General features: G+C 43.7%; 3 protein-coding genes across 3 annotated transcripts; 2 read left to right on the top strand and 1 right to left on the bottom strand.

Annotated features, from left to right (window-relative positions):
* Positions 1-404: 404 nt before the first annotated feature.
* LOC123498668 lies at positions 405-4,455 on the bottom strand. Its single transcript, XM_045245998.1, has 3 exons — positions 4,191-4,455; positions 3,019-3,194; positions 405-784 (listed from the first exon to the last, which is right to left on the bottom strand). Exons 1-3 carry the CDS (start codon positions 4,246-4,248, stop codon positions 458-460), a joined length of 561 nt encoding a protein of 186 aa, XP_045101933.1. The 5' UTR covers positions 4,249-4,455; the 3' UTR covers positions 405-457.
* A 5,386-nt stretch (positions 4,456-9,841) lies between these two features.
* LOC123498432 (uncharacterized protein K02A2.6-like) lies at positions 9,842-10,886 on the top strand. Its single transcript, XM_045245536.1, has 2 exons — positions 9,842-9,927; positions 9,965-10,886. Exons 1-2 carry the CDS (start codon positions 9,842-9,844, stop codon positions 10,884-10,886), a joined length of 1,008 nt encoding a protein of 335 aa, XP_045101471.1.
* A 3,143-nt stretch (positions 10,887-14,029) lies between these two features.
* LOC123498431 lies at positions 14,030-14,830 on the top strand. Its single transcript, XM_045245535.1, has one exon. The coding sequence runs from the start codon at positions 14,030-14,032 to the stop codon at positions 14,828-14,830; it is 801 nt and encodes a 266-aa protein (XP_045101470.1).
* Positions 14,831-19,709: the final 4,879 nt, after the last annotated feature.

The raw sequence follows: 19,709 nt of genomic DNA, 5'->3' as shown, positions 1-19,709 counted from the left end.
TTTGTAATGTTTCTCAGTGAGACACTTTTCAATAGCATGCAAAATACATATATATTTGTAAATTATAGGTATAGAAAGCAGAGTGAGTCTATTGCTGTACAGTAAGTGCATCACTGATAATTTTTTTAAACCATTGAATTTTGCCAACCTTGTGTCTTTGTTGTTATTCATCACTCAGCACCCCTGGACCATCCAAGTGCTCAACTGGTGGTTGTATCTGATCCAAGAATTCTCAGCTTACTGTTTGGTAAGAACAAGACATGAAATATTCATTAGTACCTGCAGAGGGTATGAAATTTAAAACAGTGGCTTACATACATTAAGAGGCTGAAAGAATACAAACTTATTTGGTGGTTGGGTACTACACTTTATTAGTGAGAATCATGTGTGAAGAGCCACTCTTATAAAGACACCCAAATCACTGACAAACTGAACCTGCTTTGGATAAGGTAAGCCCTCACATGCATGCTCTGCCAGCTGCTGTGGCAAAAGATTTGGTTTTTTTTAAGTCAGACAGACTACTTGCCATGGCATTGAGTATATTGGTTGTGTCTGCTGTAGTGTCTGTTGTGGGGCTGTGTTTTCTTTTCCTGGCTGGTTTTGGTGTTTGTGTGGGTGTGGGTGGTGATGGTGTTGATGTGCTTGTTTGTGACTGTGAATGTAAGTGTAGTGATATGTGTGTTGCTTCTTCTTCCTCTTCTTCTTCCTCTAGTGGCGAGGTGTCACCCACTGACATGGCCACATTAGGGCTGTCCCAGGAGGGTAGGCAGTCGCTGGTTGATGCCTGATGAAAAATAAACAGCATTGAAGTAAAATTAAAGGTTACCCTAAAAGCAGGTCTTACAATGCTAACATATAGGTGTGGATATATATATATATATATATATATATATGTGTGTGTGTGTGTGTGTGTGTATGTGTGTATGTATGTGTGTTTCACTGTTTGATCTGCTGCAGTCTCTGACGAGACAGCCAGACGTTACCCTACGGAACGAGCTCAGAGCTCATTATTTCCAATCTTCGGATAGGCCCGAGACCAGGCACACACCACACACGGGGACAACAAGGTCACAACTCCTCGATTTACATCCCGTACCTACTCACTGCTAGGTGAACAGGGGCTACACATGAAAGGAGACACACCCAAATATCTGCACCTGGCCGGGGAATCGAACCCTCAGTCATCAATTATATCCTTTTCTTGTTTCTTTCTTTCTTCTCTTCTAATCAACACATATTCATTTCTTGCTCTTTTGTAACTTTCCCACTGCTTAATCCGTCTTTTCCTTCTCCACCTCTTCCATGCATCCTCTTTTCTTGTTCTAGCCTTTTCACATCTATCGTTAAACCAGTCCTGCTTTCCAACTTCTCTATGTTGTCTTATTGGTACAAATTTTTCTCACCTTCTTTGTATATTTTTATAAATTCCTTCCACTTTTCATTTGCTCCTTAGCACTCTTGAATTTCATCCAATTTGTCTCTTGAAAGAATTTCTTTAGGTTTCCAAAATCTGTCTTGGCATAATTCCATCTTCCCACTTTATATTCTTCATTCCTTCTAGATTTCTCTTCGTCTATCACCTTGAACTCCAAAACTGCATGATCACTCTTTGCTAAAGGGCACTCCACCCTCATCTCCTCAATGACCATTGGCTCTGTACTAAAGACCAAGTCCAGTCTTGACCTCTGGCTTGTGAAGCCAACGCCTAACCACTGAGCTACCGAGTTTATATTTACCTTCACTGGACATTATTTTGCTAATCAACAGTTAACATGTGTGTGTGTGTGTGTGTGTGTGTGTGTGTGTGTGTGTGTGTGTGTGTGTGTGTGTGTGTGTGTGTGTGTGTGTGTGTGTGTGTGTGTGTGTGTGTGTGTGAGTGAGTGAGCAGAATAAGAACCTGTATATTTCTAGTCCTCACATAACAGCAAGGATATAGTTGTACTAGAACCAGTACAGAGAAGAATGACACAAAGATTCAGGGGATGAGGGATATTCCCTACAAAAGAAGAATGATGTTGATAATTTTGCATTCTTTAGATTGGTGTAGGTTAAGAGGAGACCCAATAGAAGTTTTGAAGTGCTATAGGAGTTATAACAAGGGGGACGTAAGCAAAATTCTTAGGATCAGCAACCAGGATAGAAAAAAAAAAGTTCTCAAACTGAGTAGGAGATGATTGGAACTGATTCAGTAATCAGGCTGTTAGTACTAAGACAATAGAGAGCTTTAAAAGCAGACTAGACAAATACTATATGGATGAGGATGATAGGTGGAAATAAGAATCATGTATAAATACAGGGACTGCCTCGTACATGCCTAATGGCTTGTTGCATCTTCCCTTCCTTTCTTATGTTCTTATGTTAGACATCAATAAGAAGGCATAGATGCAGATGGAAATGTAGAAAATTATGGTGAAAGTGGATGTGGATGTGGCTTCGGATATAGGGTGCACCTCTTGTTCAGAGTATGTTAAAATCTCCTAACCCAGTGGTTCTTAACCTTTTTCAGTGCTCGTACCCCTTGATCTCTCACAAAATTTTCTCGTACCCCCATCCAATATAAATACCATACAAACATATGAAAAGGATTAGTGATGCAAATCTTGCTGAGAAATTATTAGATTTTGTAATTACTGAACAACGGTAATGCTCTATTTCCAATGAAAAGTGTCAATTGGTAAGATTCAATGATTTAGGAAAATATATGTTTTGCTTTCTCATGGTAAATATACAGTCATTGCACTTGCTACCATGTCTCATAACCCCAGGTTTAAGGTCTCGTACCCTTTGGGGTATAGGTACCCCAGGTTAAGAACCACTGTCCTAGAATCTGAGTTACCGTACAATAAAAGGAAATGTTAAGATGTGCTACACTCATTACATGGTCCCATAATGAATGTTATACATCACAGAACTCTGAATATACTAAAAGATTCTTAATGAAAAGATTTAAAATGCTTAATTATAACATGTATGGTACTTCTCAATCCAATCTGTACTGTAGTAGAAATGGTGACTTACTTCTTCCTCAAATGTGGCTGTTGCTACACTAGGTCCAGGTTCGATGACATCATCCATGAAGTGCATGTGCTCCAACAGATACCACTGAGGGCTGGTGTCACTCTTTGACGTTTTGCTCTTTTTTAGTACACGCCTGTACGTGGTCCGCAGGTTGGCGAATTTGATCTGCACATTTTCTGAAAAGAAAATTCAAACATATATGGTCAGGTCTAAACTGAACCTAACTTAACCTAACCTGAAAGGTAAAGTTGAGGGCTTTCACTATGCTGCAAGTTTATTGCTTGTAAGTCTACCATTTATTGTTATACCTACCTCATATGAAAGAAAATAAGTTTACCTGAATCTAAACTAACCCAAATTAACCCTCAGTTTCAGCCAGCATAAGCTTCTAGTATATTACTTATAAATCTACCAATAAATTTCTATAACTATCTCATATCACAGAAAATAAGTTTACCTGAATCTAAACTAACCTAAATTAACCCTCAAAGTTTCAGCCAGCATAAGCTTCTAGTATATTACTTATAAATCTACCAATAAATTTCTTTAACTATCTCATATCACAGAAAATAAGTTTACCTGAATCTAAACTAACCAAAATTAACCCTCAGTTTCAGCCAGCATAAGCTTCTAGTATATTACTTATAAATCTACCAATACATTTCTATAACTATCTTCTACCAAAATTTACCCTGTTTCAGCTAGCATATAAGCTTCTAGTTTATCTACCAATAAATTTCTATAACTATTTCATATCAAAGAACATAAGTTTACCTGAATCTAAACTAACCCAAATTAACCCTCAGTTTCAGCTAGCATAAGCTTCTCGTATATTACTTACAAATCTACCAATACATTTTTATAACTTACTCACAAATTATTTAAAGCTTACTTGAATCTAACCTAAACTAACCTGGAGCTCCTGCAGTGTATGGGTCCCTCCTGGTCCGAAGCTCCAATAGGTTAGGTATATGACAATGATTAGGTTAGATTTGATTTGCTAGGTCAGGTTTGTTTAAATTTAAGTTGAGTGTACTTTTGGAGGCCTATGACCATGAGGGGACCCATACACAATGCGAGTGCATAATCAGCAAACAAAAGCTTCAAGTTTATTACTTCCATGACTGTTATTTATCGTTATAGGTATCTTATATCAATGAAAATAAGCTCACCTGGCATAATATTTTCCACATCAGGAAACAATTCCTTGAGCGTTGCCGCTATCCTCATGAATAATTCTCATTTGAGGCTCTTCTTTGTGTACATCTTGTCTCTGATGTTCCACAGGGCTGGCTCTTCTAATAAAACCAATTAAGGCTACCTCCACCTCTTTTCCCCACGGCAAAGGAGCCATAATTATTATAGGAGGTAGTGCGAGGGAAGACTGCTGACACAAGGACAATGCGAACAGACCGCCAGTCCAGCACTTGTGGTGGTAAACAAATAAAAAAGAAAATCCGATAGTATCTGTAGGTAATTAATAAATATCATATAAGTGATGGGTATGCAAATCATGAAAAATTACAGCATTATATTGATGATATATGCCAAATAAAGCATTATGAAAAATAATTCAGTATTTTTGTGGAGTATGTTCATTATAGTCTTTCCACGACGGTCTTCCAGTCGCGGGAAATGGACAACAGTCTTGGATCATTAATAAAGTACACGAGACTTACCTTGGTCAGTTGAAGTGTGCTTGTAATTTTACGAGGCAAGTCACCTCTGCTGGAGGGGAGCTTTCACATGAGATACGCTTTGCCATGTTGCACAGTCAGACTTCAAAGTAAACAACCACCCACATGATATAGAATTAAAAGTACTAGGTGTCATCAAAACCCAATAAGCAGGGAAGGAGCAGTGGGCATGTGAAAGCTCCCCTCCAGCAGAGGTGACTTGCCTAGTAAAATTACAAGCACACTTCAACTGACCAAGGTAAGTCTCGTGTACTTTATTAATTTTACTTCACCAAGTCACCTTCTGCGGAGTTGAGCTTTCCCATGAGGCTTTGAAGCCATGTGGGTGTTGTGTTCCGATGATGAATAGATGTAGAAGGAAAAAAAATATATATATACAAGTCCAACCATGAACAGAGTTTTAATGAAAGAAAAGTTACACACAGAACATACACATGAAGGCCATGTGACCAACAGGACCACAGAGAAACACAAACAAGAAAATGGACAGGTAGGACATACCACAGACCTACTAATGCTGCCTGGTAACAGAAGATCCCTTGAAATGCAAGGCTAAGACACATGTCACCAACCCCTGCCTATTGAAGGGCTGCATCCTGAAATAGATCAGAATTCATTATAATGGGCTTATCATAAAATTTTGCAAACGTGGCAGCCCTAGCCCAACCAGCTTTTTGCATGATGCATGTCAGGGGCACTGCCATAGCCTTGGCTTTTGATGCCACAGCTGGCCGTACACTACCTGCCTTGAAGACATTGGTGTCCACACCAGACATACTAAGCATGGACTTGACCCATCGGGCAATAGTGTCTTTAGATACAGCAGTGTGTGGTTTATGAAAACTGAGAAACAATTTGGAAGCACTATGCTTATCACCATGCCTAAATTCCTTGGTCCTTGCTATGTACTCTAACAATGTCTGACAAACACACAATCTATCATCCTGAGGGTAGGCCCGAAATGTCAGCCTGGCAATATTAAAGTTAGGTCTACATTGCTTAACAGTTCCCCCTAGCGAAATGGAAATATGATCCTCATTAACATCCATACCCTGAAGCATTAACAAATGTAACGTTTGGACTCTGGCCGCTTGAGTGATCGCCATCAACATGACAAGCTTTAGGGTGAGATCTTTCAATGATAAGTCCCGCGAAGGGTGCATAGATCGAAGCTTTTGCAAGACTGGCTTTACATCCCATGTCGCCGTGTACCTAGGTGTGGGTGGTCTGAGGTTGAAGACCCCTTTCATGAATCTACAAATCAGAGGGTGATTTCCTGCCCTGCAGCCATCAATTACAGTTCCTAGTGAAGAAATAGCCCCCCTTGCAGTGTTCATGCTGTCATATCCCACATTCCGATGAAACGTCTCGGTCAAGAAGTTAATGACGTAATGGGCAGAGGGACTAAGGGGATTGATGCCCCGTCAAAAACAAAACTGTTGCCACCTAGCAACATGCGGGCGGTATTGTTTAGCCGTGCTCGGCTTCCATGACGCAAGCAAGATGTCCGTGCCTGCCGCAGAAACACCTTGTTCTCGGAAGACCTCCCTGATAATAAGCATGCCATGAGCTGAGTGTGTCACATGACCGGATGTGCCCCGACTTGAGATGGATGTGTCAGGATATCGGCCCTGCTCGGAAGGAGCCTGGGGTAATCTATCAACAGCCCTAGAAGAGCTCCCATCCAGGGTTGAGATGGCCAAATGGGCACCACTATCCAGCCCCTGGCCTGTTCTGCACGGATCTTCTGGAGGCACCTAGCAATTAGAGAGAATGGGGGAAAAAAGATAAGAGATCAAACTGTGCCCAGTTGAAAGTAAATGCATCAAAAAATGTTGCCTCTGGATCTGGTTTCCAGGAACAGAACGTAGCCACTTGCTTATTTAGTCTGGATGCAAATAAGTCAATGGAAGGGGCACCAAAAACCAAAGAAATTCTACGAAAAACATCAACATCAAGTTGCCACTCATGCCGATCATTAAAGGTGCGAGAGGCACAATCCGCTACAATATTCGCACTGCCTGGAATGTGTGAGCAAATAACCCATGCCTGATTCTTCACACACCAGTCCCAAATCAAAGTGGCAAGATAGTTACACATAAGTGATTTTGTACCACCCATCTCATTCACGTAGTTAACAGCAGTAGTATTGTCACAAAACACTTTAACATTTTTCCCACAGAGCTCACCAGCGAATGCTTGAAGAGTAAATAGAATAGCCTTGAGTTCTAAAGCATTAATATGCAGCAATTTCTCCTCGGAGGACCAACTGCCCCCCGCAGTCATGTGGTGGAATTGGCCACCCCAACCTGTATTGGAAGCATCTGTAAATAATTGAACGTCAGCAGCTGCCTGGAGAATCTTCCTATACTGTACAGACACGTTATTAAGCCACCAGTCAAGATCCAATTTCATGTCCTCCGTAATCTCCATAAATTGATCAAAGTCACCATGGGCATGACGCAATGCTGCAATTTTAGCTGCCTCCAATTTCCGGTAGTGAAGTTTCCCTAACTCAACAGCAGAGGTAGCCACCACCAGCAGTCCTGTGACCCGTGCCACCTCCTGGATTTTTGCCTTACTCTTACACCTAATTGCCTGACAACTGTTGAGTATGGTAACCACCCTGCGCTCTGGTAAGGAAATAGTCATAGTCTCTGTGTTGCCCAAGTATTCAATTCGCTTAGAGGGGACCAAGACCGACTTTTTTACATTAATAACGAAGCCCAACAGACTCAGTGCACCAAGAGTGTCCTTTATGACAGCGAGGCAACCCTGCTGAGAACTGTTGCAAATGAGAGAATCATCAATATAGCTAGTAATGGTAACACCCCTTTCTCTCAAAGCTGCAAAAACAGGTTTCATTAATTTTGTGAAAAGCCTAGGGCCCTCAGCAATACCATTAGGCAGGCATGTAAACTGATAAACTTTACCTTGCCAAGTGAAACACAAAAAACGTTGATGCTCATCTGCAATCCTGACAGAATAATAGGCATGCCTAAGGTCAATGGAAGCCAAAAAATCCCCTTCATTAATTAACCGGATAGCCTGCTCAAATTTTCCATTTTAAAATGTATGTATGGTATGTGTTTGTTCAGTTTTTCCAAATTGAGCACCATTCTATGTTCACCATTTTTCTTTTGTCTCAAAAATATAGGTGAAATAACCTGGCCTTCCATGCGCTGTGTAACTCTAATAACCTTAAGTTGAAGGAGCCTGTCAATTTCTGCAGAAATTATACCTGTCTCAGTGGCATTGAATTTATACTCTAAATTACCCACAAATAAATGGTCAATGTCCTCCACCTTAATATTGAGGTGACAACCGGCAACAATATCTAGAATGGCCGGGTCACTGGTAATTTTCCGCCATTCATGACTAAAGTAGCTAAGCCTGCCAGCTTCAAAATCCTTACTAACCTCTACTGCAGCCAGGGCCTGTGCTGGCCCCAGCTCCTGCCGTTTTTTGGAACGGAGTCCTGGCGTGTGTTGTAGGCCCGTGGAGCACCTCTCGTCCCATACCGTGGCTGACCATAAGGCTGGAACCTGCTGGAGAAATCTCGATGCGAAGCCGAGCCCCAGTAGCCTCCGGTCCTGGTCCCCGTGAAAGACCACGGAGAGGAGAACTTCTTGGGAGTGATTTTGCTCTTCAGTTTCTCGGATTCTTCAATCTGTTTTGCAGATTGGGACACATCATCCCCAAAGAGGAAGCGAGTCACAGGCACCTTGCTGGAACAGAGGTGTGCGTACTTGTGGTTAATTTCGCGTTTCATGGCGAAATGCCGCGCCATGTTGTTCTTACAAGTAGCATTTCCCAGCAATGCTAATGCTCCATTCAGCATGTCCACTTCCCGAGCGACCTCAGGCAGCTCAGTGTCTTGGGCAACCTTGTCCAGTGCCAGAAGGGACTTGGTGACAATCCGCGCGCAGCACATCCTTACTCACATCCTGCAAGCGATGATCCGTCTTCTTGGCATCACCCCTAAGCGCTTCCAAGATCTCCAGATTGCAATCCACCGCAGCAAGTGCATGGCAATTCTTGGAACGCTTAGTAACGTCATCATCGCAGAGAAGCTTGTAGTTTTCAGTACGTAAGCCGTTGGTAAACAGGAAGTTTACCATGTCAGCAACCTGTTGGTCAATGTCAGCTGACACCGTATCCTGAGGCCCAAACATCTTGGCGTTGTGCATTAACACACTGTCACCAAGTTTCTGCTCCAAGAGAGCACTAGTGTCACAGGTCGGATCAGAAAAACCAGAGAAACTGTGAGCAGGTGAACCACCGTACCGCGTACCTTGAGAAGTACTCACTCCCACATTCACTCCGCCCAGCCTGGGGGCCGGCGGCTGACGGTCCTTTTTTAACTTGTCCACCTCACCCCGTAACTCCGTCAAAGCTGTTAGAATCACGTCCCAAGGGGCTCCATCCTGTGAGGTGGGCAGCCAGGGCAGGTGCGGCGAAGCGGGGGTGTTGTCGACAGCTGCAGGTCCACGCATCCCACGTCCCGGTGACCGGTGAGCCTACCGCAAACTTCCGCAATTTCTAGGCCGAGGGGAGGTGTAGGCTGCAGCCCCTCCCTGAACGAGACTGTGGGCGTTCCTGCTGCTCCTGTAACCCGAGGGGGAACCCAAGGAAGGGCCAGCTGACTCCTCACCAGAGAAAGACATGTCCGCCACTCTGCGAGACAACAACACAGCCGTAAGCCCGGTATAACTGCCACACAATGAGATTATATCGCCAATTGAATGGCTCTACCCACTCCAAGGATTGGATAACGGGTAGAAGGCACTGTCCTCGCGTGACGAGCGACGTGGCCTTACCTGAAAAGTGGAGAAACACCAAACCAATGTTCACCGCAACGAACGTCTGCCCAGCACGACGGCGCACAAACTACTGACTGCGACGTGGCAAAGCGAAAGCGTATCTCATCATTCTCATGGGAAAGCTCAACTCCACAGAAGGTGACTTGGTGAAGTAAAATTTCCGATGACCCGTTGTCCTCTGAACATTGGCGTTTTCTGCGACGCGGTCGTCGATATTCCAGACGCGCGACACGATGTCGCGGGTATACGTGACCGTGTGATACGGGCATAAGGAGGGCTAGGCAGGCTGTGTATTGGCCAGGCATGGAAGGCGATCTGCAGCACCACAGAGACTCCTGCTCCGTCTGCAACACACACTCACCCTCGCAGCCCGCCGAGCCCCCACCCCAGTACCCCTTCCAACACACCGTGGCTGACCTGTTCCAGCTTGAGGGTCAGGTTGTACCTGGCTTATGCCGACAGACTCACCGGCTGGCTTGAAATAGCACACTTCGTCAGCGGTGCCATTTCCAGCAAGCTTGCAACTGTGCTGAGGCGATACTTCAGTCGGTGGGGTGCCCCTGAGTCAGTCTCCACAAACGGGGGTACCAATCTAACCAGCGAGGAGATGTGCAACTTCTTTGGGAGGTGGGGAGTGGAGCGGAGAGTCGCCTCTGCTCACTTCCCACAGTCAAATGGGCGGGCTGAGGCTGCCATAAAGTCCGCTAAGAGGCTGCTGCGGGCCAACACGGGAGCTGGGGGAAGCCTGGACACTGACAGAGCTGCAGTGGCTTTACTCCAGTACCTAAACACGCCTCTGCGGGGCATAAACAAGTCACCAGCTCAACTGGCCATGGGCAGGCAGCTACGCGATGGTGTGTCAGTGCACCACCAGCACTACAAGGTGGACATATGTTGGCAGCAGGCACTACGGGCAAGAGAGCGTGAAGCAGCGTGGCAGCAGGAGGCATGGGCCAATAGACAGGGGACGCCAAGAACCCTGACCCCCCTCACACTCGGCTCACAGGTATGGGTTCAGGAGCCGTCTACGAGGAAGTGGGACAGGCGTGGTGTTGTCACTGAAGTGCGGCCGCACCGTCAGTACACACTCAAGCTAGAAGGGAGTGGGCGGCTCCCATTACGCAACCGCCGGCATTTGCGACCCATCCGAGGTGCTTCGCTGGCCCCGGCGGGCACCACCGCCTCCCCTTCCCCACCTGAGCCCTGCCCCACCGCTCAACAGAACACAGGGTCCCGCCCGACAAGACGCATCAGGCAGCCGCCATGGATGGCAGACTATGTCTCTGGCACGCCCTTACAATGGATGTTGTGTGTTTGCGTGTATGTGTGTGCGTATGTGCGTGCATGAGCGCTTGTGTGTCTGCGTGCATGGGTGCTTGTGTGTTTGTGTGCATGTGTGCTTCACATGAGTCATTGTGTTCTTTTTCTTTTTGTTGCTTTGTTTATTTTCTTGTGTATGTGTCTGTCTTACTGATGTTTAAAGAAATCTCTATTTATTTTGTCAGATTCTACACTGTTCATTTTCATGCCCATTGTATTATCTTGGGGGGAGATGTAGGATGTACGATATGTTGGGCCGGTCACACCGGCATCGGTTGCCGGTCAACTGAACCAGTGCCACTTGCACCAGTACCACATGCACCAGTGCCAACTGAACCAGTGGTCAACTGAACCAGTGGTCAACTGAACCAGTTGTCAAGTAAACCAGTGGTCATTTGAACCAGTGGTCATTTGAACCAGTAACTATCTGAACCAGTGTAAACTGAACCAGTACTACTTGAACCAGTACTATTTCAACCAGTGACCATCTGAACCAGTGGCCATCTGAACCAGTGCTACTTGAACCAGTGCAAATTGCAGTTCATAGGCTAACAATGCAAAATGCCCAAGCTGTCAATCTTGAGAGGCCAAGAAATACATATGTACTTTTAGCAAACAGACTAGCAGTTAAAGTTAGATCTTATGGTGAAGAAGCCGACAAGTTACTTTAAATAAGTACTAACCTAGGGTTATTTCTTGTTTTAATTCAGTACAAAGCCTAGGCTTATTTCTTGTTTTAATTCAATACAAAGCCTAGGATTATTTTTTGCTTTAATTCAGTACAAAGCCTAGGGTTATTTTTTGCTTTAATTCAGTACAAAGCCTAGGGTTATTTCTTGTTTTAATTCAATGCAAAGCCTAGGATAATTTGTTGTTTTAATTCAGTATGCGTGGTTTAAGCTGGTACTGCATTTTATTTATATTTCTTCAACTTTATTTTTCTTCAAGATCTGAATATAATTAGTTTAATTACAATTCAGAGTATTTTTTATTCCATAAAATATGTGCGAGTTCAGCAGAATTTGTTGTGACTCAACTGTATTTTTATTTCCTTCGGAAACCTACATTAAAATGGTCACACTTCATTTACAAACACAAAGTGAAAAATATTTCACAAAAAGTAATAAATAAAAATAAATAAAACAAGAAAAGGAAATATAAAACTGTTATAAGCTAGGAAAAGAAAAAAAACTAAAAGAAAAAGTAAAAAAATAAATAAATAAATAAAAATATAATATAAAACTAAAAAAAAAAAAAAAGGTCCGCGACAGCATCCCGACTCCACGTGTCGCAGGACTGGGACCAGCTCAAAATAAAAATGGCTTTGCATAAGCGCGTGGTTTAAGCTGGTGCAGGGAAGATGCTAACATAAACGAGTTACACCTGTAATGAAAGGGTTACACAACGGAGCACAGTACCATCGGCCTTCGAAAAAGGGTTAAATTGTATCATACACGGTCACTGGCTGAAATAGTACAAATTCAGTACAAATCCTAGGATTATTTCCTGCTTTAATTAAGTACAAACCTAGGGTTATTTCTTGTTTTAATTCAGTACAAAGCCTAGGCTTATTTCTTGTTTTAATTCAATACAAAGCCTAGGATTATTTTTTGCTTTAATTCAGTACAAAGCCTAGGGTTATTTTTTGCTTTAATTCAGTACAACGCCTAGGGTTATTTCTTGTTTTAATTCAATGCAAAGCCTAGGATAATTTGTTGTTTTAATTCAGTATGCGTGGTTTAAGCTGGTGCAGGGAGGATGCTAACATAAACGAGTTACACCTGTAATGAAAGGGTTACACAACGGAGTACAGTACCATCGGCCTTCGAAAAAGGGTTAAATTGTATTACACGGTCACTGGCTGAAATAGTACTGGTTCAAGTACTACTGGTTCAGTTTGCACTGGTTCAAGTTGCACTGGTTCAGATGACCACTGGTTCAGATGGTCACTGGTTGAATTAGTACTGGTTCAGTTTGCACTGGTTCAAGTAGCACTGGTTCAGATGACCACTGGTTCAGATGGTCACTGGTTGAAATAGTACTGGTTCAAGTAGTACTGGTTCAGTTTACACTGGTTCAGATGGTTACTGGTTCAAATGACCACTGGTTCAAATGACCACTGGTTCACTTGACTACTGGTTCAGTTGACCACTGGTTCAGTTGACCACTGGTTCAGATGACCACTGGTTCAGATGGTCACTGGTTGAAATAGTACTGGTTCAAGTAGTACTGGTTCAGTTTGCACTGGTTCAAGTTGCACTGGTTCGGATGGTCGCTGGTTCAAATGGTTACTGGTTCAGTTGACCACTGGTTCAGTAGACCACTGGTTCAGTTGTCTACTGGTTCAGTTGTCTACTGGTTCAGTTGGCACTGGTGCATGTGGTACTGGTGCAAGTGGCACTGGTTCAGTTGACATGGAACCCACCGGCATCATGTCGGCCGTCGCCCCGTTGTACTCGGACTCGGAGCCGGAGGCAGTTGGCCTCGGGACTCTTAGAGTAAAGGACATGCACTTCCTCTGTGTTTCTCTCAGCCCTCTTACACCAAGTGTTAAAGGAAATAACGTAGCATATGTTATATTGATATTTACAATCAGCTGTTTTCGTGGATGGTTTGTTTACACTCGTCACTCTTTCCCACGCACCAACACGACCATCGGTTCATCACACAGCAACTCTTCTCATCAAAATGGAGCACACTCCCAAGAGAAATGCCAACTGGTCGAGAGACGAGGAGTTATTGCTGCTGCAACTCATGGGCTAGAGGTGTTGGATCTGCCAAGTGGTTATTACTTGTTAATTGGCAGCTAATCGGGACTTCACTTGACGGTTGTTATAAGTTTCCTATTTTCTTATTTATTTTCCACTATATATATGCAATTTGTATAATTTGTTCCTTTTGATACTTTATTTGTGTTCTGTAGGTGAAATTTGTGAAAATTACTATAAAAACTGTGTTGATACGATGTGATGTATATGGGACGGGGTTAATACACAGTCAGTCACCACCTGAAGGCTGAAGCTCGCCGTGTTTGGTTCTCCTTGCCTTCTCCTGGCTGTATACCTCTACACTTGTCATAGGATATCTTCGCCGTGTTGGCCCCCTTGTACTTGGTGGGGACTCAACATTTGGTGCCCAGACCCGGGAATGATTCCTGGAACTTTGGCGAAGATGGCAGACGAGGCTAAGAGGCGGAGGACGGCAGCGAAGGGGTGGGCCACCCAGTCCAGCAAGGCGTTGGCAACACTGCTTGCTGAGCCTACGATGACCAGACTGCAGCTGGAGGACGCCATAGCTGACTTTGACCGGCGTCTTGCTGCCCTGGATGATGCTCAGTCTATCGTGGAGCTGGATATCGACGATCCTGATAAGTTGGACGAGGACATCGATGCCGCTGACGCATTTCGCCGGCAAATAAGGTGTACCCGTGTGCAGGCTACCCAGAAGTTAGAGGACATGATGCACAAGGCTGAGCAAACAGGTGAGTCCACCGCCAGTGCCAGTGGCTCAGGTGATTCAGTGCTCAATAACATTCGTTTGCCAAGGATCGAGCTGCCGAAATTTAGTGGTGATGTACTTGAATGGCAGTCTTTTTGGGAGCAGTTCGAGGCACTAGTGGGTGTGACTAACATTCCTGACGTTAGCAAATACGGTTACCTGCAATCGTCGCTAGTGGGTGAAGCAAAGCGAGTGATTCAGGGGTTAACGCTTACTGCTGCTAACTACCATACTGCTTGTTCTGTGCTTAAGGAGCGGTTTGGTAAGCCTGAGCGGATTATATTTGCTCATATTCAGGCACTTCTCAATATTAATTTGAATACTTCCACATCTCGCTACATCGCCTCCCTTTGGAAATTGCAGGACCAACTAAACACTCATGTACGCATTTTGGAGGCCTTAGGAGTCGAAGGTGATCGTTATGGGGTGGTACTTACGCCTTACCCAGGGGGCCAAATGACCAAATTTTGGTAAAATGTGTTTCGCTTGCTGTAAAAGGTTGTGAAGTGCCATTGGAGTCTATGGACATATAAAATCAATTTCTGGGTGAACAATCTTGCAAAAAGGTTACTGGAAGCAAGATATTTGGCAAAATCCAAGATGGCCGCCACCGATGTCTGAAAATATACAAACTGTCATAACTTTGCAACTATTTGCGATAGAAACATGAATGAAAGTTCGTTTTCTATGTTTTGATATTCGAGGAGTCTGATTTTACAACTACAATGAAAAAAAAATGCATAAAAACTGCCACAAAGAATATATCCATGCTAAGCTGATACCAGGTTTTTCATTTCCTGACGACATATGATTGCGTGTTAATAACCATGTTGTTATTATTTGGGAACAAGGTTTAAGTTTATTATCCTACTAACCACAAAACCAGAAACCCAAAAAGACCAAGACAAAAGCTTCAGCTGGAAAAAGTGAAGAAGTCTCGGCGCTTCTGCGCATAACTCAAGTGATCGCAAGTGGAGGAGACGTTGATGTCATCAGTTTCATTGGTGACCACGAGTGTAGCAAAACACCCCCAGCTCTATTCACAGAAGATGGGGAAATGCGCTCTGGTACGAAGGCCAGTCTTGTCAAGGCAATCAAAGACGACACAGGAATTCAACCCACAGCCTGCCTTCCTGATGAGCATAAACAAACTGCAGTGGTTGTCGATGCCATGTACGTGGTACGCCAATGGTCGTTTCAAAAGGGCGAAACGTTTGGAGATGTTGCACATCGTTACAGCAGAAATTTGAGAAGTATCTTGCCTGCAACAACAGATGTGTTACATATTTGCTGTGACAGTTATTCCTTCAGCAGCATCAAAGCATTGGAAAGGCAGAAGAGATATGACAAATCAACACGGGGAAAGACATACGAAGTCAAGGCACATTTTGAGACTCCAGATCCACAAGACTTCTTCGGGCTGTCCAAAAACAAATCAGAGCTACTAAACTTCCTTTGCGAAGAATGGAGCAAGTGGTGGTTCACTGATGGATCGGCTCAAGGGCCGACCAAAGTCTACCTTGGTGGAGGCTTCTGTGACAAAACGAAAACTCTGCTGATCACACCCAACAATGTACAACCTGTGACTGAACTGAACTCGACACAAGAAGAGGCAGATACGCGGGTCTTCTTGCACGCGATACACAGTGCACAACATGACGGGATAGAAAGGGTTGTCATACATGCCAATGACACTGACATAACCGTATTGGCCATCTACTACTCCTCGAATCACCTGAACATCCTGCATGAGCTTTGGGTTCAAAATGCTCCACAAAGTTACTTGTCAATTCATGAGATAGCATTAAAGTTGGGAACACCACTGTGCCGAGCACTTCCGTTCATCCACAGCCTCAGCGGCAGGGATACAACTAGTTACCCGTATTTCACTGGCAAGAAAAAATGGCTAGCATGCAGCAAAACTCTTGACGTCTCAGCTCTGGAGGCCTTTGCTGAGAATGAACAAGCATGCGAGCTATCGGACGTCGTAGTCACTCAAGCTCGAGAACTTCTCGTGGCTGTGTACAGCAACAAAAATGAGGACTTTTCTGCAAGCTCTCTCAGCAAGCTTAGAGCATTCAAGTTCCTCAACAACAAATCGACGCTGTTGAAGCTCCTGCCTCCTACAGAAGATTCTTTCCTTCAACACCTGAGGCGTGCTGCCCTTGCGACTATCATAGACAAGACCTCCCATGTGGCACAGCCAAGAGCTGTTTCAGTTGAGGACTACGGTTGGGTGCTCATGGATGACAAACCAGTGCCTGTCATGGTCACTCTTCCAACATGGCCGCAGCAAATGAAGACTACAGTTTGCTGCAAGTGCATCAAAGATTGCAGTCGAAACTGCTCCTGTGCAAAGAACGGAATCGCATGTTATATCGGTTGCAGGTGCGGGGGATCAGCGGTGCGGTGCAGCCGGATACGCTCGGCTGACAGCGACGAATCTGAAATAGATGAACATTAGACAATGTATTCACACGTTTCTGAATGTTTCTGTGGTGTATGCGCAAAATTCTCTGGAGTAATGATGAAGCTTAGGAAGATACATTATTATGCTTATATTTTGATGCTTCCGCCGTCTTTTGCCATATTTTGTTATTGTCTGTTCCCCATTCTTGATCATGGGTGCTTTGTAGTGTAATTCTGATGGTATAATTGGATTCTTTGTGTATTAAAACATGGAAAACGAACTTTCATTCATGTTTCTATCTCAAATAGTTGCAAAGTTATGACTGTTTGTGTATTTTCGGATTTTGGTGGCGGCCATCTTGGATTTTGCCAAATATCTCACTTCCAGTAGGTTTTTTGCAAGGTTGTGCACCTAGATATTGATTCTATATACCTCTAGACTCCAATGGCACTGCACAACCTTTTACAGCAGGAGAAACACATTTTACCCCCTTGGCCCCCTGGGTACCTGTTATTTTGTCGCGCCTCCCACATGATATTCGTTTAGAGTGGTCCAGGGAGGGTTCAGGACATGAAAGTGACCTTTCCTGGCTTATGTCTTTTCTTCAAAGGGAAATAGAGCACCGGGAGCGTTCTGACTCCTACAGGGATGGAAACCGTAGTGATGACCATTCCAGTGGAAAGGTGAAGCAAGAAAAGAGGAAAGTGCTTCCTGGTGCTGCCTCTGCCCTTCAGGCTACTTCTGCTGCAGGTATGAGCAAGTGTGGGTTTTGTAATAAGTGTCATCCTAGTGAGAAATGCTTTGGTATTTTGAAACTCGCCCGTGCTGAGCGTGAAGAAAAGGTTCGCTCAGCTGATTTGTGTTTCAGGTGCCTTGGTAAGGGACACCTTTCTAGAGGTTGCAAAGCTAAATGTGCAAAATGTAAAGGAAATCACAATATTTTGTTTTGCTTTAAGGAACAGTCTGGTGTGCCTGAAGGAAAAGAGATCTGTGATGCCACTGTTCGGCAATTAAGTGATGAGAGTCGTGTGGTTAGCACAGATACGAGTGTAAACCCTTCTGTTGTTAACCAGGTTGGTGTGGCACTCAGTAGACCTGACCTGAGTCATAACAGCTTAACAACAACATGCTGTGTTCTACAGACTGCTAGGGTTCAGGTGTGTGATGACCATGGGCAGCTTGTTACAGCTACTGTGCTTTTTGACACCGGTTCAGATAGATCTTATGTTTCAAGCAAGTTATTGAAGAAAATTAAGCCTAAGTGGGTATGTACTGAGCCCCTCACTTATTCTGCCTTTGGTAACAAAAAGCCCATGCATCACATGTGTAATATTTATGATTTGACCATGCTGGATTGTAAAGGTGCAGGACATTCTTTGGTTGCTGTTGAGATACCTGCTATATGTGCCCCTTTATTGCGTCCCAGTGTCCCCAAAGACATGCTCAAGGGCTATGAGGACTTGCACTTTGCTGATGATTACCTGAATAGTCGTCACATTACTGTAGATATTTTGATTGGACTTGATGCTTACTGGAATTTTATGCTTCCTAACCAGGTATTAAGAGTGGAAGGACTGGTGGCCCAAGAGTCTGTCTTTGGTTGGGTGCTGTCGGGTTCTTGGAGTACGGTTGCAGGTGGTCACAAAGGAGTGAGTACGCAGCTCCTGTGTATTAATAATGTTTCTGATTCTGATTTACATAACTTTTGGGATTTAGAATCTGTTGGTATCCAGCCCAAGGAAATATTTAGTGATGAGATTACTTCTACCCTTATTCACCAAAGATTTAAGGAAAGTGTGAAGTTTAGTAATGACAGGTATGAGGTTGCTTTACCATGGAAATCTGATCATGTTAAAACTCAATTACAGAACAATGTTAGACTTGCTAAGAAACGACTTGATAGTCTGTGCCGTAAATTTGAGAAAGATCAGAGTTTAAAGGAGGGTTATGATGCTATTCTTAAGGAGTATGAGCAAGAGGGCATTATTGAAGAAGTTCCTCCTTCTGAGGAAACCGGTAATTTTCCTATTTACTACCTTCCACATCGTCCAGTTGTACATGAGAGCAGCTCTTCAACTAAGATTAGACCAGTATTTGATGCTTCAGCTGTCAGTTATAATGGGATCTCTTTGAATGATTGCTTAGAAACGGGTCCCTCTCTTAACCCAGATCTCGTGGGAGTGCTCTTGCGGTTTAGACGATGGCAAGTGGCATTGACGGCTGACATCACCAAAGCCTTTCTTCAAATCAGTATTCATAAGGAAGATCGTGACGTACACAGATTTCTTTGGAAGTGCGGAGATCAGGTTCGCACTATGAGATTTACCAGAGTCCCTTTTGGAAATAAGAGTAGTCCTTTTCTCTTAAATGCGACCATTAAACATCATCTCCAGTCTTTCCCAAGTTCTGAGATTATGAAGGATTTAGGGGAAAATCTTTATGTAGATGATTGGTTGTCTGGAGCTGACAGTATTGAAGAGGGTCAAGTTAAATTCACTAAAGCTCGCTCTATTTTTGCCTATGCTGGGATGTCCTTGTCAAAGTGGACTTCAAATAGTAAGTACTTGCTAGAAACATTTGGTAACAACTCCGATGGTGTGTGTGAGAAAGAAACTGTCAAGATCTTAGGAATGCAGTGGAATGTAGATCAAGATTGTTTTTCCTTTAATGGCATTGATATAAAGTCTCCTGTAGAGCTAATATCCACCAAGAGAGCTGTCCTTAGTTGCATAGCTAGACTTTTTGATCCACTTGGTCTTATCACCCCTTTTCTATGTTTGTTAAGATCTTATTTCAGGATGTTTGGAAACTAGGTCTTGACTGGGATGATGTACTCCCTGATGCCATACTGTACAAATTTCTCAAGTGGTTTAACAGCATTAATACTTTTCAGTCCTGGGGTGTTAAGCGCTGTTTTTTCTCTGGAATAATTTGGAGCAATTT

The sequence above is a fragment of the Portunus trituberculatus genome, chromosome 48 (assembly GCF_017591435.1).
Source record: "Portunus trituberculatus isolate SZX2019 chromosome 48, ASM1759143v1, whole genome shotgun sequence".
Taxonomy (NCBI): domain Eukaryota; kingdom Metazoa; phylum Arthropoda; class Malacostraca; order Decapoda; family Portunidae; genus Portunus; species Portunus trituberculatus.
This window is presented reverse-complemented; position numbering and strand designations above follow the sequence as displayed.